Source organism: Myiozetetes cayanensis, unplaced genomic scaffold, assembly GCF_022539395.1.
Source record: "Myiozetetes cayanensis isolate MyiCay16 unplaced genomic scaffold, myiCay2020 scf26, whole genome shotgun sequence".
NCBI classification, from domain to species: domain Eukaryota; kingdom Metazoa; phylum Chordata; class Aves; order Passeriformes; family Tyrannidae; genus Myiozetetes; species Myiozetetes cayanensis.
Window position 1 is genome coordinate 720,762 of NW_026087477.1, and position 22,463 is coordinate 743,224.

Consider the following 22,463-nt stretch of genomic DNA (forward strand, 5'->3'; position numbering starts at 1 on the left):
TGCCTTGAGTGATGGGCTGGGGGAAATGCACCCCGTAGCTGAGGGTTCAGCCTGGCTTCACCTCCTCGTGGTTCAAAAGCAAGCAAGGCTGTCCCTTCTCCATCCCCATCCTCCCTTCTCCATCCCCATCCTCCCCTCTCCATCCCTGCCCTCCCTTCTCCACCCCTGTCCTCCCTTCTCCAGCCCCAGAGTCTCCTTCTCTGTCTCCAGCCTGACCTTCTTCATCCCTATCCTCCTTTTGTCCATTCCCATTCTTCTCTTCTCCATCCCCAACCTTCCCTTCTTCATCCCCCTCCTCTCTTTCTCCATTCCCACCCTCTCCCCTCTTCCCAGCCCCTTCTCATCCATCTTCAGCCTCTCCTTCTCTCTCTCCTTCTTCCCCCTTCTCCTTTCTCCGTTCCCAGCCTCCCTTCCTCAATCTCCAGCCTCTCCTTCTCTCCCCCCAGCTTCCTCTTTCCCATCCCCATCTTCCCCTTCTCCCTCTCCAGCCTCCCCTTCTCAATTCCCAGCCTCCCCTTTTCCACCCCCAGCCTTCCTTTCTCCACCCCCAATCCCTTCTCCCTCCCCAGCCTCCCCTTCTCCATCTTCATCTCCATCCTTTCTCTGTCCCAGCCTTCTCCTCATCCACCCCCAGCCTCCCACTTCCTTCTGCTCTCCCTGTGCTTGGCAAGAGCTCCCCCTTGTCTGTCTGTGCTGCCCCGGGCTTGACTTGGCTCCGTAAATCCCAGTCCCACAGAACTCCAAGCTCTGTGCCCTCGGGGCTGAGCCCAGGGCGCACATCCCTCTGGAGCCAGGAGCAGGAGAAGAGGCTCCACATCTCCTCTTCGTGCCCAAGTCCAGGTTATGGGGAACCCAAACCCGGTGTCTGAGAAGGCAGAGCTGATTTCTCACCCCGAGCCGGGAGGACACAGGGCAGGGGACATGACCCAGTTGTTTGATGGCAGCGTTTCGTGTTTCCCCCTCAAGGCAGAGCCAGCCCGGCTTCCTCTCCCTCCCTCCCTCCCTCCCTCTTCCCAGCCAGGCCAGGCTGGCCCAACGCCTTCCCGGGGCTTGAGAGCTCGTGGGCCTGGGATGGAGGGGAAAATGTGACTGTGCAGCCTCCCCGGGAGCCCAGATGTGCTGCTGATTCATCCCAGAGTTGCGTAAGCCCCGGGAGCGGGAGCCGCTCCAGCCGGGAAGCAGCTGCTTCCTCCCGGCCGTGCCCCGGGACCACCGCCCACTCGTGGCAGGCGAGGACCCCCCCCTTGCTCGTGGAGCAGGGCAGGGGGCTCCAAACCTGCAGCAGCAAGAGGTGAGGGAGGTGGAAAAGACATCAGCCCCACGCCACGGGTGGGTGGGAAGCAGGTGAGCGGATCCAGGAGCGCCCGAAAAGCACGACCAAAAGGTGGCCAGAGCCACCCTCCCGTCTCCCCGCGGGAAATCCAGGGGGGTGTTTGGGCAGCCCGAGTGACCCAGAGGTCCTCACACAGGGATAAATCCCTCTGGGATGCTCCCTTCGCTGCTCCTCCGTGTAATGGTGTGGATATAATTTGATTATCCCTTCCTTGATGTTTAGCATCACAAAGGGAAGAGCCGCCTCCAAGCTGAGCCCTTGGAGCCACCGCTGCCAGCCTGGTCTGGGTGGGGAGAAGGGTCTGAACCTGGGCTGGAGAAGGTGCAGAAGGATGGCTTTAAAATATCCTGTCTGAGCCCATTGCTGTCTTCCCAGCTCCTGGAGAGGTCCTTGTTCCCTTGCCACAGTCCCAAAGATCACAAAACCTTTCAGGATTTATTTTGAAGGGCTCACTTGCCTCGGCCTGAGCTCCTGGAGCTCCCTTTGGTTCAGCCCGTGGTCAAACAGGGAAACACTGTGCATGGAAAGACTCGGGAAGCTCCAGGCGGTGTTTCCCGATGTGGGGATCAACCTGACCCCCTGTGAAGGTGTGCAAAGCCCTTTCCAACTCATCCATCCCCCCAAGTCCATGAGGAGGAGCCTGGGGAAGTGTTGTTTGAATTGGCATTGCCTGGGTGTAAATTATTGTCTGCCAGAGCTCCAGGAGGGTTTGGACAACGCTCTCAGGGACAGGGTGGGATTGTTGGGGTGTCTGTGCAGGGCCAGGGGTTGGACTGGATGGTCCTTGTGGGTCCCTTCCAGCTCAGGATATTCTGTGATTCAATGACTCTCCCAGCAGCAAACAGGATCCAAAGCCCAGGTACTGCTTGAAAACTCATGGAAACTCATTTGCTTTCCACTAAAAACACAGGAATCAGCAACAAATACCCAGACAGTCTTCTACCAGGGCTTCTACACAGTCACCCTGCAGAGGGAGGAGGTTTTACTGAGAGCCCAAAACTCCTGACCTGGCTTAGCAAGAGCACATCACGAGCGAAAGCTGGGGTTTAGCAGGTGGGATTTCAGCAGAAAACGTGTGTGTGTGTTGTATCTGCTGAATGTGTTTGCACATCTATAACACAACAGAGGTTCTGGAGGAGAACACTGCAGGAAGCAAGAGCAGGACACGTTATTTCTTTACCAAAACAGCATGTTATTTTTTTTATCAAAGATGAGACAACGTCAGAAAACAGCCAGTACCTGTTAAAGGACTTCGGTGCCTCCTGCATGGCTGTTTCCACACTCAGCCTGTCTGCAAGTCTGGGATTTTGGACTCCTCAGGCTGGGGGTTATGAGGATGATGAGCAAGAACTTGGCCAACCCTCTGAGGAGGTCAGTGGCCATCTCAAGGGCAGCAGGTTTCGAATCAGAGTCACCATGAAGAGCAGCCTTGAGGATGTTGAGTCTGGTCCCATCCAGAGGGGAAAAAGCCCTTCAGCGTCAGAAGTGGTGGGTGTGCAGGTGGAGGAGGGGGTGGTGGAGCCAGTTGCATCCTCCTGGCATGCTGGGAGTGGTGGTGGGGAGGCTTTTTCTTGCAGTGGGAACGAAGGAAGTGGCTCAGTGAGTCACCCAGGACGCAGAGCAGCGTTTGGCTAAGCCGGGGTTTAGCGCGATTTCTAAGCGGCTTTGGGAGCAGAGAAACACACACACACAAAAAAAAAGTCAGGAAAGAAAAAACAAACAGTGTCAGTGGTTATGTAAGGGATCAGAGAGCTGCTGAAGTGTCAGCTGGATGCCACGTGCTCCCTGGGGTCTTCCACACTCCCCCCTCCCACCCCTCGGGAATTCATGGATGGGCTTTGGGTTGGGGGCAGAGGAGGATTTGGATAGAGCTGCAAAATTAAAGGTGGCTGGAGAGAGGAGGTGGGACCAGTCCTGTCTGTCCCCTCTGGGGTCAGGGAACCACCCAGTGACACTTGTTATAGGGCAGGTCAGACAGAACAGGAGCTGCTCCCCATCACAGGCACAGTCAGACATGGAATTATTGCTGCAGGACGTTGCAAGTGTAAAATGTTTACATGGACCCCGAAATTTTAGCACCTGATCATCCCAAAAAAGGCTCTTCCAGACCAAGATCCCACCTTTCTGGCTTACATAAAGGAGGAAGAGTGACTTTTATAGCTTTTATAGGAGGTGGAGAGCAGAGACTTGATGGTGTGTGGTCTGTAAGTCCCCGAGGAGAGAAAATGGACCATCTCTGCTATGAGGAAAGGCTGAGAGAATTGGGATTGAGAAGAGAAGGCTCCAGGGAGACCTGAGAGCCCCTGGCAGGGCCTAAAGGGGCTCCAGGAGAGCTGGAGAGGGACTTTGGGCAAGGGCCTGGAGTGACAGGACAAGAGGGAAGGGCTTCAAACTAACAGAGGGCAGGGATAGATGGGATATTGGGAAGGAATTGTTGGCTGTGAGGGTGGGGAGGCCCTGGCCCAGGTTGGGCAGAGAAGCTGTGGCTGCCCCTGGATCCCTGGAAGTTTCCAAGGTCAGGTTGGATGGGAATTGGAGCAACCTGGGCTGGTGGAAGGTGTCCCTGCCCATGGCAGGGGGATGGAATGAGATGATCTTTAAAGTCCCCTCCAACCCAAACCATCCTGTGACTCCATGACTCTAAAATGTTTTACCTGAATTTCCCCCTCAGGTCCAGCTCAGCACGGGTCAGGTTGTCCTGGGAAGGTCCCTCCCCAGGTCAGAGTAAGCTCTGTCAGATCCCCACGTGCTCCTCTCCGTGCCTCAGTCTCCCCTGCTCTGGAACAGGGCAGAGACACACACGGTGTGTCCTGAAAACAAATCTGCAAAAAGCAGCTGGGATGGAAACTGGTGGAGTTTGCTCCAAAGCCAAATAAATCCTCGGGAGGAGATGTTTGCTTTCCACGTGGACTTTCTGCTTGTCATTAAAGCACAGCCAAAAAAGCCTCTTTCAGGCAAGGCCATGAGGAAAGAGTTCCAGTTCTCCAGCTGAACAGGAAGGTTTGTGTCCTGAAGCTTCCCAAGACCTGCCAGGCCAGTTATGCTCTCCAGGACCACTTTTCCTCCAGTGGCTGTTCCTGTCTGATCCTGCTGTGCTCCCCAGGTTCCACCCTTTGCTGTTTGCTTCCCACGGAGAAGATGAGTTGTATCCACAGTGCTGTCCCATCCTCTCTCAGTTTTTCCCTTGAAAAGCTGGAAACACCACCCTCATCCAAAGCTGTAAAACTCCTGCTTGAGCCACCCTTTCCCAGCCACTCCCAGGGTGCACCAGTCCTAGAAAAAAACGGGATGATACTTTCAAAACCCCACTGCTGATGCAGTTTTGGTGCAGGATCATCTTCAGCTCATTTGGAAAGGGTGGATGTCCATCCCAGGTTTCCTTAGATATCCAGATCTGCCTCCTTTCCAAGCCTCCAGCTGCTTTGGAGTGTCTTACTCCTCATCCCCTTTCGCTGCTGTTTCCAGATCCCATTTTCATGTGGATGTTTCTCAAGACCTGCTGGATATTCCCATGCACGTTCTTGGCCTCAGTGCCCAGTGGGGATGAGGCAAATTCCTCCTGCCTTTTGTTTCCTGGAGGGAGGAAGGATCAGGAGTGAGAATCGAGTCCTGTTTGGTGGGACACAGATGTAACCCTCTCCCCAAAAAAGAGCCTCAGAGGAGCGAGTCAGGTGGTGCCAACCAGCTCCTGGATGGGGAAAGGGGATGGGGGAGAGGGTCCAGGCAGGAGGGATGCTCCCATGGATGGATTCATCCTTCCTGGAGCCTGTGGAGGAGGGATTTTATTAATGCTGGGAGCGACTTGGCTGTGTGTGCATGTGGAGCTGGCACCATCCACCAACACCTGGCCCGGGATGAAATCATCATCCTGTGAGGGGGGGGGGGAGGGGGCTGATTCACTTCATCAGGAGTCCTAATTAGGCACAACAAGCTGCCTGATTAGGGCTCCTGTTTGGGGGCAAACACCCGGCTGCTGGGGGACCCCCCGGAGCAGGGTGGGTGGAGGCAGAGGGAACCCCCTTCCCTCCTTGCCAAATCCACCCTGGATGGTGTGGCTGAGCCTGGGGAGCAGCAGGACCATCATCACACCTGCTGGGACACCTGACACTTCCCCTGGCACTGTGTCCATGCCTTTCATGTGCAACCTCACTCATCTCCTTCCCATCCCATCCCACTGCAGCCACAGGGGGTTCAAGGAGCTCATTTTTCCACACCCTGGATGTTGCTCACCAAAATCAGGAGTGATGTTTTCTGAGGTGTTTCACTGGCTGAAGACAGACACTGCTTTGGTTTTGGATGGTTTTTATCCCATTTCCCTAAGGAAAGCAGGTTTCCCTCTCTGTGCCATTGCTGGGGTTGGGGTGACCTGAGCACAGCCTTTCCCTGGGGTCCTGTCTAGGGATGATGGATAAAAGCTGAGGTGCTCAGTGATGGGTGATCATTGTCTTCCAACAGGCCTTGGCCTTGTCTTCCCACTTACAGTCATCACAGGATGAGCTTTCCCAGAAAAACTAGAATGAAACCCCAAACTCTTGTCATAAAGGAAGTGTGAGGTAATGTGTTAGATGGGATATTGGGAAGGAATTCCTGGCTGAGAGGGTGGGGAGGCCCTGGCACAGGTTGGGCAGAGAAGCTGTGGCTGCCCCTGGATCCCTGGAAGTGTCCAAGACCAGGTTGGAGCAACCTGGGCTAGTGGGAGGTGTCCCTGCCCATGGCAGAGGTGGAACAAGATGTTCTTTAATGTCCCTTCCAACCCAAACCACTCTGTGATTCTGTGATTCCATGATTCTCCAACAGCATCAGCCCCATCCTGAAATTAACTGGAGCCAATTCCCTCTGCAGCTTTATTTAAAAACCCCTCAATATTCTGATATTGGGGATGGGCGGAGGCTGTGAATTATTATTTTTTTAGTTATTATTATTATTATAATTCCAGTGAGAGGCCTCACTGCAATATTTGGCCGGTGCTGGATGGAGCTGGCTCTGCTCATTCACATCCCCACCGGCACCTGGGACGTGCAGATGTGACCCAGCCCGCCTGGAGCCAGGAGAGATGGGAATCTCCGCAGCCCGCCTGGAGCCGGGAGAGATGGGAATCTCCGCAGCCCGCCTGGCCAGCGAAACACTCGTGGGGCTCAGCGTGACCCCGATCTGCCCTCGCTTCCCATTAGTCACGGCGGCATCACCGGCTGGCAGCACATTCCCAGCCCGCTCCACGGACAGGCGGGCAGGGAAAGCCCCGCTCCGAGTGCCTCGGGCCACGGATATCCAATATCCAGTGCCGGAGGGAGCAGGGCATCCCATCCCAGCGGGCAGGACGCGGGGAGACCCGCATCCCAGCGGTTTCCATGACGACACCGGTTCAGGTGTCACCGATGGAGGGCTGAAGGCAGGGATGCATCCCGGGGAAGGCGCCGGGGATGCCGCGGCGCACTCGGAGCCCGCGGGGAGACGGCGGCTCCGGCGCTGGAAATCTCCTCTGGCAAAGGTCGGGAAGGGCCTTACACGTCTCTGCACGGCTCAGGACACCGAGTGACAGCTGCCACGGGGCCGGGGGGGACACACGGGGGATGTGCCACCCGTGTCCTTCGCCCTGGGGAGGCTCCCGGGATCAGCTGGGCTCCCAGCGTGGGCTCCAGCCCGCAGATCCAGGAATGTGGGTCCTGACAGGCTGCCTGAACCCGGGCCAGAATGTCTTCCGAGCTGCTGACAGTCCCAGACACCCTCCCAGGGAGGTGGAGAGGGAGGAGGAGTGAAGCAGAGACATTTCAGGCTCCAGCACAGCTTTTGTTTTGACCCGAGGTCCTTCTCCGTCCCCCTTGGCCTCCCTTGGATCTGCCCTGCCAGCATCCCATCCTGACCTGCTGCCAGAGACATGGAAAGATCCCTCCTCTACCCTTGGTCTCTGTGGTGGCACAGATCATTCCTTCCCCTCCTGATGGGTTCCTGCCCTCTGGATGTTAAAAAACAAAGTTTTATTTAAAGCTCTGAGCTGCTGGGAGGGGAATGAGCTGTGGGAGCCTGGCTGACTCCTCTTGGTGGGGTTTTTTTCCCTCACAGAAGGTGTATGTGCATCTTAAGAACAGGCCAACCTCAACATGCAGAGTTGGAGAGGAGGGATGTGGTTCCCAACAGCCAGGGTTGAGTCTTGCAGAGGAAGGAAAACTCCTCGTCCTCTCTTTTTCTGGCCTGGGCTCGGTACAGGTGCCATCAAACCTGTGATTTGATGTTCCCTGAGGAGCTGCAGGTAACTCTGCCTGTTGGCTGGGAAAACAACAGGACAGCAGCTCCTGACAGATCAGAAATGAAGCTCAGTCTGCTTTGGACAGAGGGGTGGACTATTTTCCGTGGATAATCAACCTTCTAGCAGAGGGTATCAATGCCCTTTGCAAGCATCACTTTCTGCTGTCTGCCCAAGCAGTTTATTTTGTATTCCAGCTTTATCCTATTCTATTTAAATTTACCCAAAATATCTCGGTATGCTGGTGAGTGGCAGCTCTCCAGGATGAGCGTGCATGTGAATAAACTCCTGCTAAACTTACAGAATGCCTCCTGCCAGTCAGGCAAATAATGGTGGCAGGGAAAATCGGGAAAGGAGAAAGGAAGACAAAGACGTGCAGCATCTCTGGGAATGACCAAAGAGGAGAGCTGACCTATGCCAAGTGCCTCACGTGCCATGGGGACTCTGGGATGAGCTGTGCTCCTGTGCTTGGACAGGGATGTGGGAATGGCTTCAGTTCCTGTCCAGTTCCCAGGGTGGAGGATGACCCGATGTTTTTCAGTGGGTTTGGTGGGGGATAAGGACCACTTTCCAAAGGGTTGTGTTTGGCAGGTGCCCTCCCATTCCAGCCCAGCCCTGGGCTCACAGTCCCTGCTGTGGATTCCCTGGGCAGGGCTGGACTCCAGCTCAGCCACAGCCACCGGCCATGGATCCCTCAGCCCTGCCAGGAGGGTTGACTTCACAGCTTGGCCTTGGATCAGCCTCACCACCAACTCACCTGCTGATCTGGCCTCCTGGATGGGCATGGCTCTCATCCATGGGCCTTTCCTGCTCTCCTTGACCAGGTCCTGTGGAGCTGGACAACCACTGGTGCCATCCCACTCTGCTCCTGGCTCTCCATCCCTCGGGAACACGGCCTAGGACAGTGCCCCCCACACAGCTGGTGAAAGCTGCAGCCCATCAGAGCTGTTTCCAAATCACAAAATGAAATGAGTCTGGATCCGTCCAGTGCTTGAACTAGAAACTTCCAAAGGAAAAAAAAAACGGGTGTAATCCTTCCAGAGAAGAAACCTGATACTGCCCAGGAGCAGGAGCCATCTGGCAGGTCCCCAAGGATCCTGATGGCCCGATGATGATGATGATGACGATGTGTGTTTTTCTATAGAGCTGTATCTGCTGTGTCAGTCCATGCCTGGGATGTGAAACCACAGCAGTTCATCAGCCAGGGCTGGAACAGCACGAGGGGAATGCCTGGTTGTGCTGTGTCAGGGCCCAGCAGGGTGACACCAGCACTGTCAGCCCCTCTTGCTGGAGCTGGGTCCCAAAGGGAAAGATCCAGCAACCGGCCACTTCCAGGGATGAAAGCATCAGCCTGAGCAGCCAAATGTGAATTATTAGGATGGCAAAGCAGCCTTGAAACCTTGATACAACCCCCTTTCCAAACACCGCCCTGGTGCTCCTTGAACAGCACTCTGAGCCATTGCCCTGACTCCAACTACCAACAGCATGTTGGTGCCAAATGTGGGAATGGCTTCCCACTGCCAGAGGGCAGGGTTAGATGGGATGTTGGGAAGGAATTCTTACCTGTGAGGGTGAGGAGGCCCTGGCACAGGTTGGGCAGAGAAGCTGTGGCTGCCCCTGGATCCCTGGAAGTGTCCAAGGCCAGGTTGGACGGGGCTTGGAGCAACCTGGGCTAGTGGAAGGTGTCCCTGCCTGTGGCAGGGGTGAAATGAGATGGTCTTTAAGGTCCCTTCTACCCTAAATTCTATGATGACAGGAAAACCCCCTTCCTGTACCTTCCCAGCACAAATCTGAGCCGTGTCCCAGAACTCTGCTTGTGACCTGCCCAGAACTTACCCTGGTGTTCTGGAAGCATTTGGGAGCAACTCTTTAGGAGCAGCAGGATCTAAGCCCATAAGCATTTCCCTGCCCTGGCTGCTCCCTGCCCGTGGCTGTTACACTCAGCTGATGCTGCTGCGAAGGTTTTGCTGCCACTGCTGCCATTTTCAGTGCATCCAGGACCCGTGTAATTTTCCCAGTAGCTTTTCCATCCTCCTAAAAGAAGTAAAACTCAGTAACCTGTTAATTCAACAGCAACACCCGTGTTGTCACCTCGATGATGTCACCAGGATGCCGGGCCAGGAGCAGAGCGGCAGGTGACCTCCTCCAACCTTTCCCCCGGCCCTGGGAAGCCGGGAGAGGGGCCGTTTGCCGGGACGTCGATGGTTTTCCCTAACCTTGTGGTCGCCCTCCCAAGCTCTGGGGGATGCTTCGCTCCCGTTGCCATAGAAATGCTGCGCGGGTTGGGGGGGGGGGATGCGAGATCTGCTGCTGCCACCTCCTGGAGGAGGTCTGAGGTTCGGGAGAGCGCAGGCAGCTCGGAGATGCTTCAGGCAGAGCTCAGCCCAAATCTGGGCAGGTACATCGGGACCACGCCGTTTGGAGCCCAGCAGGGCTCACCTGGGGCCACCTCTTAGGGCCACTCCGAATCACCGGGTTCTGCCAAAAAAAACCAGTAACGATGCAAATGACCCTGAATTGTAAAATCATTTAGGTTGGAAAAGCTCTCCAAGATCATCGGGTCCAACATTTCCCCCAGCACTGCCAAGGCCACCACTGACCCCATCCCCAAGTGCAGGGATTTTAAGTCCCTTAATGGGATGGGGAGTCCACCCCTACCCTGGTCAGCTGTGCCAGGGATGGACAACCCTTTTGGTGAATAAATTTTCCCCATTATCCAACCTAAATCTCCCCTGGCATAGCTGGAGGCCGTTCCCTCTCCTCCTGTCCCTGTTCCCTGGGAGCAGAGCCCGAGCCCCCCCCGCGCCCCCTGGCTCCCCCCTCCTGTCAGGGAGTTGCAGAGCCAGAAGGTCCTCCCTGAGCCTCCTTTTCTCCAGGCTGAGCTCCCCAAGCTCCTTCAGCACCACAATGAACGTGGGATGTGTTAGAGCTGCAGCTGAAACATTTCTCAGGGTTAGGACCAGGAGCTGCAGCTTTGCTGCACTTTCCCTGATAATTCTCACCTCTCCTTTCAGCAGCGCTCCCAGGGAACAGGAACCCCAGCACAACGGGGTCGAGTGCTGCTTCCATCAGGATGGAAACCTCGGCTGTGGATGGCTCCTGGTCGTGCAGGTGACACGAGACACCTGCCAGGGAGCAGGTGATGGGAGGCACAGCCTGGATCCCTCTGACTGATGAGTACAGGGACAAACTGACCAGAGCTGGAACGTGGGATTGTTTGTGCCAAAGGCCAGAATTCACTGTGGGATTGAATGATTTTAGAGGGGATGGGGGGTGACCTGACCCTGTGCTGGGTTGTCATCACCAAGGGAAAGGCATTCCCGCTCCTGTGGGATGTCCTCGCCCCCCCGGGGTTTTGCACTGGAGCAGATGAGAGATGTTTGGATTATTGGTGCTGCCAGCACAGCTCCAGCTCCAGCAGCACCTCCTGCAGTGACTGTCCCATCACAGCCTTCCTGGCTGCCAGGGCACTGCTGACTCATGTTCTGCTTGCCATCAAGCAGGACCCTCGGCTTTCCAGGATCTCATTCCCCAGCATGTGCCTCCATCCAGGTTTGCCCCATCCCAGCTGCAGAACCCGGCACTTTCCCTTGTTGACCTTCCTATGGTTGGGGATTGCTCCGTCCTCTAATGAGTCCAGGTCTCGCAGCAGGGCCTGCCTGCCTCTGAGGGAGACAAGAGCTCTTCCCGCTTTTGTGTCACCTGCAAACTTGCTCAGGTCCCTTCCAGTCCTGAGTCCAAGTCAATTCAGAAGATTGGAAGAGCACAGGGCCTTCGATGGAGCGCTATGCAACCCGACTAGTGACAGGTGGCCGGTGGGAAGTTCCCCATTCCCAGTGCCATCTGTGCTCAACCTGTGAACCAACTGCTCCCCCCAGGGCAAGCTGTGTTTGTGCAGCTGTGAGTGCTGGGCACTTGGTCCCGAACGATCCCATGAGAAAGGGTATCTAAAGCTTTATTGAAATGGCTCAGAGATCTGAGAGGAAGCCAAGAGGCCGGAGCTGTGCCTGTGCTGCGGTGCCACTTGTCAGACTCAGGTGGAGGCCCAGCCGGCAGGGCACTGTCCTGTGCAGAGGTTCTGCAGCTCTGCACCTCGGTGCTCACGGTCACAGGCTTTTCCTCCCAGGACTGGCCATGGGAGTGGCTGGGGCTGCCCAGTTTGGCAAGACACCCTCAGGGAGCTCCTGCCTGGTGGCTTTGCAATTGGGGCGATGATGCCCAGAGCCAAGTGATGCTGAGGGCAGTGGTGTGAAGGCTGGGGTTTGTTGGCGGTGTGATGTGTCTCTGGTGTCTGTGACATCAGAGAGGACAGGTCACAATGGGAGCTGTGCCTAAGGACAACAGCAGGCAGCCCCAGGGCACTTGGACTTGGGCGATCAGTGAGTACACATGCAGGGGGAAGGCTGGGATGGGTGGGGTAAGGGGAAGATGCCCAGGGGGGTTTGTTAGGCCTGAGCCAAAGCTGAGTCCCTCCCAGCAGGGCCGAATTGTGCCCCCAGAGAGGCTTTGGGGATGGGTGGGGTGCCCCTGGCTCCATGGGCCACTGTGGTGTGGCAGGGGTGGGGCGTTGGGAGACTCTGCTCGGCTGTTTCTTCCTTTCAAGCCTTGATCCCCATGTTCCTCCCATCCCGAGCTGCTGAGGAAACTTACCTCCCATCTCCTGCAGGCCATGGATTCAGTAATTGTGCTCGTCCTGGCTGTGCTGGCCGTCCTGCCCAATCCAACCCAGGATCCCCTGAGCGATGTGGTCACCGCACAGCGGATGACCGAGCGTGCGATTTTTCTGGAGGAGAAGATGAGTGAATTGTGGGAAGAAATCGAGTCGAGGAAGGCCCTGGCAGAAGTTCCACTCCTGTGGATCTTGCAGCACTGGCTCTTCTGGGTGGCTGCAGCAGCTGTGCTCTGCTGGCTGGCCTGGCAAAGGGACGAGGCCTGGCGCCGGCGCCGGCAGCAGGACAGCTGCAGAGGAGAGGAGGAAGGAGAGCTGAGCGGAGCAGCCGGTGCTGTCTGGCCTTTTGCAGAGCTCAGCCTGCCAGTGCCTCAGGAAGTGTCCTCCGAGGGCCAGACCCTGAAGAAGCTGGTGCAGGACCTGCTGGAGGTGTGCCAGCTGCTCTCCCAGAACACCTTCATGCCAGAGCTGCACCCGGCCACTGGCAAGCAGGGCATCATCGAGTCCTGGCGTGACCTGGGGCACCGCATCGTCTACCAGCTCTTCGTGTGCCTGAGGCCACCCCCCAAGCACTCCTTCCACCTGCAGCTGCCCAACAACAGGATGGATGGGCCAGAGAGGCGCTGCCGCGTCCGTGTGCTGCTGGAGTGCTCGTGCTCCAGGACGACGGCGAATCCCTTGTGCGTTGCCCACCCCACATCTGACGATCAGCAGTCGCCCGTCCTACGCACCCTGTGCACGGACTCCCACTTGGAGGTGGAGAAAATCACCGCCTGGGTGCAGCAACTGCTGCAGTCAGCCTGGGACCGTTTGCCTCAGTGGCGCGACTGGCAGCTCCGGGTGCTGCCCTCCTCCCACTCCTGCTGGCTCCTGCTGACCGGCCCCTGCCAGGTGCAGCTCTGCGCTGTGCTGCTCTTGGCACTGCAGCAGGGCCGCCCGGGCACCTTCCTGGTCCTGGCCTAGGCAGCCGCAGCTTTCCCACCTGCTGCTTTGGGACGGAGCTGCACAGGCACTTGGGAGCACACAGAGCCACCGCAGCACAACACACCAGTATGGTCACTGCACTAAAGTGCAGCAGCCCTGCCAGTGTCTACTCCCAACTCCCTGTTTGCCCTGCTGTGCTTTAAGCCCAGCTGCAAATGGAACACCAGCAGCCACTCACTCAACCCCCTTCTGGTCCCCGCCACCCTGATGGAACGGGGACCAGAATCCAAAGTCCACCTTTAGAAAAGTTGACTAGTCTTAACTTTAGGATACCTTCAAGAATAGGTTTAGCATTAAGTTTAATAGTAAGTTTAGTTCCTAAGTATAATAATAAGAAGAATAAGAAGAAGACGAATTAGTTTAATAAGAGATAAGGTTAATAATAATTTAGTTTTCTAAAACTCTAAACTAGAAGGTAGATAAATTAACTCCCAACTCCCGATACTGTACTTCAATCCCAGTAGCCACTCCCTCAAGCCCCTTCCCTTCCCCACCACCCTAGTTTAAGAATAGGTTGAATTAGAACTTTAGGTAAGAAGTTATGCCCAACAGAGTGGCTCACCAACAGCTGAGCAATGCCTTCCGGAACCCAGATGGGCCCCCTTCCAACTCCCTCCCCCACTTTCTAAGCTGGACGTGACCTTCTGGGGTATGGAGCAGAAAGATCGACCGGAACAGTGTGCAAAGGCACTTGGGAAAGCATCTAGGAAAGGGAGAACCGTGGGACAGTGTGAGAGAAATGTTCCAGTGCTCCTGTCTCGACCTTCAAGCATTCAGCCAGCAGGGCATCACCCACAAGGTGCCTCCATCGTCCTGGGGAGTGCTGTCGCTGTCCAAGGCCCTTTCAAGGCAGCTGCTGCAGCACTCCTGGGCCAGCAGGACAAGCCGTCAGGTTCAGAGCTGCACGTGGAGACTGGAGAGCGAAGCGGCAGAGCAGCAACTGCCCTGGGAAAGTTCTCAGGGGCAGACACAGCGCAGCTGCTCTGGATCTGCTGCCCAGAGAGCAGAAATAAAAGCAAGCAGTGATGGCACACGAGTCTTTCCCTGGTCATTCCACAAGGATATCCCAGGCGCACATCGCTTGGGATGCAGGGATTGCCCACCCACACTGGGGAGGGACAAAGCCTTCTCCTTGCTCACAGCTTGCCCCCCACGACCCCACTGACCCTTCCCAGCCATCCAAGCCCTGCCCTTCCCAAAGAGCTCACACCAAGCGGGAGGAGCCCACACGCGGCATTCCAGAGGAGCATCTTCCTAGCAGGGGGATGGGGGAACTAAAAAACCCCACACAGATGTCCCCCAGCTCTTCTGGTGTGGGAGAACTGTCCAAAGGTACCACAGAAAGGAGGACACCACGTCCTGCTCCGTGACTGCGGTGCCCGCTCCCGATCCCAGAGTCCCCTGCCAGGCTGGAACGAGGCCATCCTTGTGCTCTGTCCCACGACCTTAATTTGATGCTGGCAGGAATTGTCCTCTGAGCCAAACCAGAAATCTCTGAGACAAATCAGGAAATCATCTGCAGTGCCCCTGGATGCACCTGGCCAAGGAGGTGTTTTAGGAGATGAAACGCCCATCCCTCCCACCCATCCCATCCCATTTGTCTCCGAGCAGTGTGATCCTCCCTGCAACCCTTCTGACCCTGCTTTTTGGTCAACTTAGCCAAATCTCAGGCCACCAAAATGGCCTGAAAGAGAGGCCAAAGGGAATTGTGTCTCTCTGCATCCCACAGTGCAGGTCTGCACAGTACCTGTGGGGTTTAGGGACGTGCAGATCTTTGACTCAAAAAGGGGACATGAACTGGGTTACTGGTCAGCAAACAAACCTGGAGCTGCTCCTCTCTCACCACCAAACGAGCCCATCCTGGCACAAGAAGCCTTTTGAAGGGTGAAGAATCACAGAATGATTTGGGTTGGGAGGGACCTTAAAGACAATCTCATTCCAAGCCCCTGCCATGGGCAGGGACACCTTCCACTAGCCCAGGTTGCTCCAAGCCCCGTCCAGCCTGGGCCTGGCAACACCAGAATGGGTGAAGAAGGCAAAGACTCAACCTGGCCCAGGTGGGCTGGAAAGGGCTGGGGCACCACCAGTGTGGGGGCTTGTCCCAGGCCAGCTGAGAACCCTCCAAAAACAGTCCCAGGCAGCAGTTTGGCTGATGCCACTCCTGGTAAGAAAGACTTGTCTCCAGGGACAGAAAATGCCACGTGTGGTGACTCCAGATGTATCCAGAGATCAGAAAATGTTCCTTTGTCTTTAGGGCAGGAAGGAGATTTTCCCCCATTCCTTTGTTTTGCTCGAGCTTCACTTTTTTTTTTTTAATCTCAGAGAAGATAAAAAGAATTGAAGTCCCACCCCTACAGTGCTGCAGGCACAAAACTTCCCTGGATAAGGGCTCTTCTGCAGGGATCCCTGCAGCCACAGATTGGCATTAATGATCTGCATTTGCTTTTGGGGTTGTAAAGAAAGAAATCTGGAAATGCAATGCAGACTGTGGCTGTTCCTGTGCAGAGGGGAATGCTGCAGCTTCGTGATTCAATGCCATCTTGTGATATTTAGCATTCTCCTAAGAGGATGAACATACAATGTGAATTAAAAAAGAACCCCAAACAACAAGAAAAAAAACCCCAAGTCTGTTCCCAGTATCCATAGTTACAGAGAAAACCTGGAAACCCTGAGGCTGACGGGCTCTAAAATTTGTACCACAAAGAAATAAAATGAAAAGCTGTGACATTTGTTGCTTTTACATTTATTTTTTAACCTGTAAATGCTTCACATAGACTAAATTTTTCAGCTGAAACAGAAACTGGAGTTTTCCTTGATTAGATCCAGCCTTGTGTGATCTGAACAGAAGGTTTCCAATCTAATTTTTTTTGGCCTTTGCCTTCAGGTGGAATGGCAAAATTAGGACAAGCTCACCCAAATCAACCAGTAATTATTATTATTATTCCTTCCATGTACAGCCTGAGTACCTGGGAGCTCCTGTGCTACTTCAGAGGAAAAACAGGGGGAAAAATGCTGCATAATGCATGGGAAAAGTTTAACAGAAAAGAGGGAATTAATTTTTTTGCAAGTCAAATAATAGGTGGATGTTCCAGATTTTAAAAAAAATTATAAAAGCAGATTGGCCAAAGCAGCAGGAAGCAAAATATTGAGACCATTTTCCCTCTGACAGAGGGGCAGTGGGAGGAGGTGTCCTTGCCCAAGGCTAATTCTGCAGAGGGATTTGCATATGGATCACCTCAAAGTGAGGAGCCCACAATCTCCAGTGCTGCCCAGTATTTCACTGTCTTTACAATTTTACCAGTGTTTTACTGCCCTGTGTTTTGCAGCTGATTGAGCCAGGCTGTGGTGGCAGCTGAGCCCCACAGAGCCCTCACGGCCCGGGCTGGGATGAGAGGGAATCAGAGGGGGAAAAGTGGGAAAACTCATGGGCTGAGACCACAGAATCATGGAATGGGTTGGAAGGGAGATGAAGGATCAGCTTGCTCCAAACCCCTGCCATGGGCAGGGACACCTTCCACTAGCCCAGGCTGCTCCAACCTGGCCTTGGACACTTCCAGGGATCCAGGGGCAGCCACAGCTTCTCTGGGCAACCTGGGCCAGGGCTTCAAAACCATCACAGCCAGCAATTCCTTCCCAATATCCCATCTATTCCTGCCCTCTGGTAGTTTGAAGCCATTCCCTGTGTCCTGTCCCTCCAGTCCCTTGCCCAAAGTCCCTCTCCAGCTCTCCTGGAGCCCCTTTAGGCCCTGGAAGGCCGGAGGGAGATAAAGAATAAAGACAGTTTAATACTTAAAGCCTGGGGAAGGAGCAGAGGAGAGGAGAGCATTCCAGTGCCCACAGACTGTTCCACATCTCCACCAGCTCCCTCAGGCACCACCCTCACCCAGGACAGTGGGGACAACCCCCAGCTCATCCAGGACACACGAGGGTGTTCCCTAAATCAGTGCCAGCAGGGAGGGAACAGCTCTTCCCTATCTTTGGGATCTATGAAATGTGTGCTATCCCATCATTTATGAATTCTCTCAGTGAAGTGATTCTGGGGGCACAGCCCTGAATTTCTTCCCCCCCTCCTCCACAGACTGAAGCAGCAGCACAGGTTTGAATCGCTTCACTTACAAACCATCCCAACAAATGGCCCCAAGCAATCGCATTCCGGGGTTCAAACTGCTTCCTTGGATTCTGTGAGGGGATTCCTAGAAAACACAAGACGCTCCTTAATCGAAAAATGTTGCTGTGGTGCAACAGAGTGCAAAAGAAGAGGAATGGGAATGGTGGCAGAGGATTAAGGCAGCAGAGCAGCTGCTGGCAGAGCCACATGGTCACATCTTACCCCAGCTGTGCCCATTTCTAACACAAACCTCTGCAATTCTTTCAATATCGTTGCTTTTATTACAAGAATAGTTTAAGACAGAACAGCAAAATCTCGGCAAATTCAAGTAACTTTTAAAGTGTAATAATGAATCGATAACGAAGAGACTCCACAAGCCTCGAATGCCAAGGAACCTCTTTGCTGGTTGCACAACACTGAGGATGTGCTGGTCTCTCCCACCAACATGTGGTGCTGCACTGTAACTCCACGCTCCTGCACTCCCCCATCCAGCAGCAGAGCAGAGATTAAAAGGAAATATCTTTCCTCCCTTTGTTTTATTGCTGTCTCATCCCACTGATAACGTGGCTTTTAGTCCACTCAAGTAATCTCTACGTTTGGCAGAAACAAAACCTCCTGCCCTCCCCAATTACTGTTTATCCACATAAATCCTGTTGATTTCAGAGAGCAGAAATTAACAAATTATTAAAAAAAAATAAATACTCTTATGCAGGAAATATACTGACCCCTACAGTTAATACATTAATAATCACTTAGTTGCAGCATTAATTGCATGACTCACATTGTCTGAAGTTTTTATTTAAAAACCCCCAAACATCCAGAACACAGAGGCCACAGGGTGGGGGTGTCTGAGGCCTTCAGACACTCTGAGCTGGCTCTGACTTCAAAGGATGAATCATCAGAATCTGGTTGGTATCAGCAGAACTGGCCTGCACAATAAATGAGGCCAGTTTAGCCTTTCCCTGGAGGGGTTTCTGTCTCTTGGCTACAGGAAAATGATGCAGCTTGTCTGCAAGCAAACTTTTTGTATTATTTAAACAAAGGAAAACATATTTATACAGCAAAGGTTGTCCGAAACAGCCTCTGGAAGTTTTAACAACAGAGCAACCACTCCTTCCAGAGTTTCAGGATATACTGCAGTGAGAACAAAGACACAGAGTATTTTCTTTTTACTCTGTCCTTCCAGTGTGGATACAGCAGACAAAACCTACACACCTATCTTCCTGGGCTGTGTCCATCCCTGCCACAAAGTTAAAGAGCAGAGCAAGAATTCTGAGTGCAGTCAGACCTGAATCTGCTTGACACAGGCATCAAAATCTGCGAACAATACGAAGTTTGGGTGCAGTCACACAGGACTCACTGCTGAGGTACAAATTACTGATATTCCTGGGCTACAGCCCCATCAGAGTGTTACAGCCCCATCAGAGTGCTGGCAGCCCCTGCTGTACAATCAGATGTCTTACTTTATCCCAGCTCTAACAGAGTGAAAAGCACAACTTGTGAGAAGCTTTGCAGCCGCCGCTTCAAAAGCCCATCCTACCTTCAAGCACCGCGAGCGGGACTAGAGAGAGGCTCTTGTTTGCTTTTAATTAGGGGGTTTATTCAGTCAGAGGTCAAACTCCTGCAGTGCTTTTCTCAGGCCACGGTTGGAGCAGCAGCTCTGCTGTCAGGCTGGAGGTTGATGAGGGAGTTGCTGGCCCGGGCCAGCTCAGCGATGGAGACTCGGCCTCGCTGTTTGATGAACTGCGCCACGGCCGCCATCTCCTCCGGGGTGATGTAGATGAACTTCCCTCTGTCATCAATCACACCTAAGGGGGGGGGAAGAGAGGGCCTTGCAGTCAGCACTTCCCCACAGACATCAGTCACTGCTTTGGGAAGGGACCTTCCAGCTGCTGAGGCGGCATTTCCTATCTGGGGCAGGCAGAGACAACGTGCCAGCAGTCAGTCAGCCAGGCAGGCTTTTATCTGCCAGGGCTCAGAGCAGGGCTGTGGCAGTGGCCAAGCACCTCAGTGAGACCCTTTTTGTTCAAAGGAACACGTTCTTCCCACTGGCTGGGAATTCCACAGCTTCAGCTGCATCGTTTTCAGAGAATCATGGATTATCCTGAGCTGGAGGGGACCCACAGGGACCATCCAGTCCAACTCCCAGCCCTGCACAGACACCCCAATAATCCCACCCTGTGCCCCAGAGGATCATCCAAACCCTCCTGGAGCTCTGGCAGCCTTGGGGCTGTGCCCACTGCCCTGGGGAGCCTGGGCAGTGCCAACCACCCTCTGGGGGAAGAACCTTCTCCTGAGATCCAACCTAAACCTCTCCTGGCACAGCTCCAGCCATTCCCTGGGTGCTGTCCCTGCTCACACAGAGCAGAGATTGGAGCTGCCCCTCAGGAGGAAGCTGCAGACCCTGATGAGCTCTGCCCTCAGCCTCCTCTTCTCCAGCTGAACAATCCAAGGGACCTCAGCTGTTCCTGCTTTGGATTCCCCTCTAGACCCTTCACCCTCTTTGCAGCCCTCCCTTTTTGGTGCTGGTGTTCTGGGCCTGGGCAGCTGGTGGAGAAAGGCAGAGCAGGAAGGTCCAGGAGGGGATTCAGAGCCCCTGTGGGGCCCAGCTCAGCCTTTAAAGCTTCCCCTCTGAAAGGGAATAAAGCTCAGTTTCCACATTTCAGTTGCTGCAGCCAGACTTGAGAACAGCTCTCTCTGTTCTCACACATCACACACCAAGGCACAGAGTCCCTGGCGTGACTTTTGGGACACAGTCCCAGCCAGGGCAGTTACACATCTTTATCCTTTAATTCCAAGCACTCTGAGGTCATTTGAACAGGTACCCACACGCACCTGCCAAGGCAGTTGTTGCCCAGCCATGACCACAAGGCTCAGGTCACTAAAATGTTTGTGCTGGCACCTTCCCCTGCTTCACCCTCAGAGAGAACAAGGCTGCCCAGCACTGAACCAGACTTGTTCAGACAGAGAGCTCCCCACAGGCTCAGTCTCTGCTCACATTCCAGCTTGGACTGTGTGGGTACGTGGCTGGGAACGGGCACTTCACTTGCTCCAGCATCCTGGAGTGCTCTGGGGTGTTTTGCTTCTCCCACACTGGGCTGCAGCCCAATCCTGGGCTTCAGCCACCAGGCTGGCAACCCCTGCCAAAATTATCCCAGGGATCCTTTCAAAGTCAGATTTCACAAGACCCCATTTGCAGCTGGCTGCTCAGCAACCCCCAAACGCCCCCAGCACATGGATAAATAAATAAAATGTAGGTAAATATTGAGATATCAAGTTCTACGAGGATCCTTAGGACAGGAATGACACTGGAAATCCCTCTCTGCCACAGGGAAGGCACATCCTGCACCACCACCTCTCATCCCCTCTGTGCCTTGGCTGTCACCTGTCAAAGTGCCATCTGCCATCAGGTCCTGGATCCTGCTAATTGCATCCTGTGCAGAAGAGAAAAAAAAAAGGAACAACAAACTGATCAAAAGGGAGGCAGAAAACACTTCAAAGGTTCAGATAAACAACAAGCAGGGGTTTACATTTAATCCCTCAGTGTTAAGGGCTTCAGGGAAGGACACACACCACTATTCCCACACAGACAGATGCAATAAGCCCTTTGTTCTTAGAATTTGCTGCATTTTTTGGGTGTTCAAGTAACTTCACCACCCCAAAAGGAGACTTTTAATTACCTCTTTCACCAATCCAAAGCAACAACTTGTTGAATATATGGCTGAGTTCACTCTATGTAACAGTTCCACTACACCTTAAGTATCTAAGCCTTGCTTTCCACAGTTCTGCCTCTCTCCCTTTCCTGTGTTTGTGTAACTGCAGAGGCAAATTACAGTTTAAATTTCAGCCCTGAGTGACTCACTGCAAGCTTAAATGGAGCTCTGGATTAAGAGAGAGGCAGGGGCACAGCAGCCTGGACTCAGGGCAGCATCAGCTGCTGTGAAGGGACACCCCAGGATCAGATCAGGCACAGAACACAAAACGTGGCTCCATTTCCAGACTCCCAAACGCTGCGGGATCCATGAACCAACAGGCAGCCGTGAAAGGGCCACACTGAGCACTTTCCACTGCAACAAAATCCTGTAAGCCAACAACCCTTCCCTGCCTGGCTGGTGCTTTGATGAATTGCCACATTTTCAGGGCTGATTTTGCTGATCCTCACCAAAATCCAAGCACTTTCACTAACTCTCAGACACTCCCACAGACAGACCCTCATTTACCTGTTATCTCTCCTGCCCTTTTAAACTCATTGCTTGTACTTGCACCCAAAAGTCAGTGCTCACCTGTGTTCTTAAACCCAGATGTGAAGCCAAGTCCTCCAGCTGGATGACCTTTGTTTTCTATGGAAACAAAGCAGAGTTGCACGCAGCTGACGCATTAGCAGGTTGGCTTTTTGGTTTGTTTTTTTTTTTTTTTCCATTCAAATAACAAATTGCATTTACCAGACAAAGCAGAACCTGTCACTCTCACTAACTTTTTTCCAAGTAAGCACTTTTTTTCCCCCTGATGAAAAACTCTCAAGTTACTTAAACCAGTGAGCTCTGTGGAAAGATTGAGTGCCCTGACCCACTTAGGGGGAAGACTCAAATCCATTTGCCAGCATTTATCCTGGACTTTTTCTTACATTAGGATGAGCACAATGAACAGCCATGGCCCTGTTCTCCTGGCATCCGAGTTTCTCAGCTGCTACCTTTAATTTCCAGGGTGCTTTATCGAGATCCTTTTTTCTCTGAGAGGTGTTTCAAAGTACCTTTTAAAAGCATCCCTGGAATATATCAGCACATCCACAAAATCCAGCCAAGACTGGCAGCATTAAGTGCTTTAGTCTGTTTTACCAATGTCATGTGTATTAATGCCACAATAATCTTCCTAAGCAAGCAAACCCCTTATTAAAATTGTCAGTGCTGGAACTTCAAATTGTCATTTTGCTTCTGACAGAGATTCCTCCTGCAGGATTTATCAGTCAGGGCACAGCCACCACTGCTCACATCTGGTTTTATGCTTCTCTGGAGCTCCAGAGAAAACACCTGGTGTGCTCATCTGGAGCTGCTTGGTTCCTGTTTTCTTCTCTGCCAAAGCTTTAGGGACTCATCTGTTTGTAAGTGTTTGTAAGGAGCTTGGAAAACAC

General features: G+C 53.7%; 1 protein-coding gene and 1 long non-coding RNA gene across 2 annotated transcripts in view; both read right to left on the reverse strand.

Moving 5' to 3' along the window:
* Positions 1-15,954: 15,954 nt before the first annotated feature.
* Positions 15,955-22,463, reverse strand: part of LOC126642991 (uncharacterized) — a 223,037-nt gene continuing 216,528 nt past the window's right edge. The window contains exon 2 of the long non-coding RNA XR_007629645.1: positions 15,955-16,764. This is a non-coding gene — a long non-coding RNA (uncharacterized LOC126642991). The remainder of the gene's footprint in view (positions 16,765-22,463) is intronic.
* Positions 17,594-22,463, reverse strand: part of DDRGK1 (DDRGK domain containing 1) — a 32,869-nt gene continuing 27,999 nt past the window's right edge. The window contains exons 7-9 of the mRNA XM_050321071.1: positions 21,619-21,675; positions 20,721-20,769; positions 17,594-19,143 (exon numbers count right to left, since the gene is read on the reverse strand). Of these exons, the coding sequence (XP_050177028.1) occupies positions 18,971-19,143; positions 20,721-20,769; positions 21,619-21,675 (279 nt within the window). The 3' untranslated portion in view covers positions 17,594-18,970. The remainder of the gene's footprint in view (positions 19,144-20,720; positions 20,770-21,618; positions 21,676-22,463) is intronic.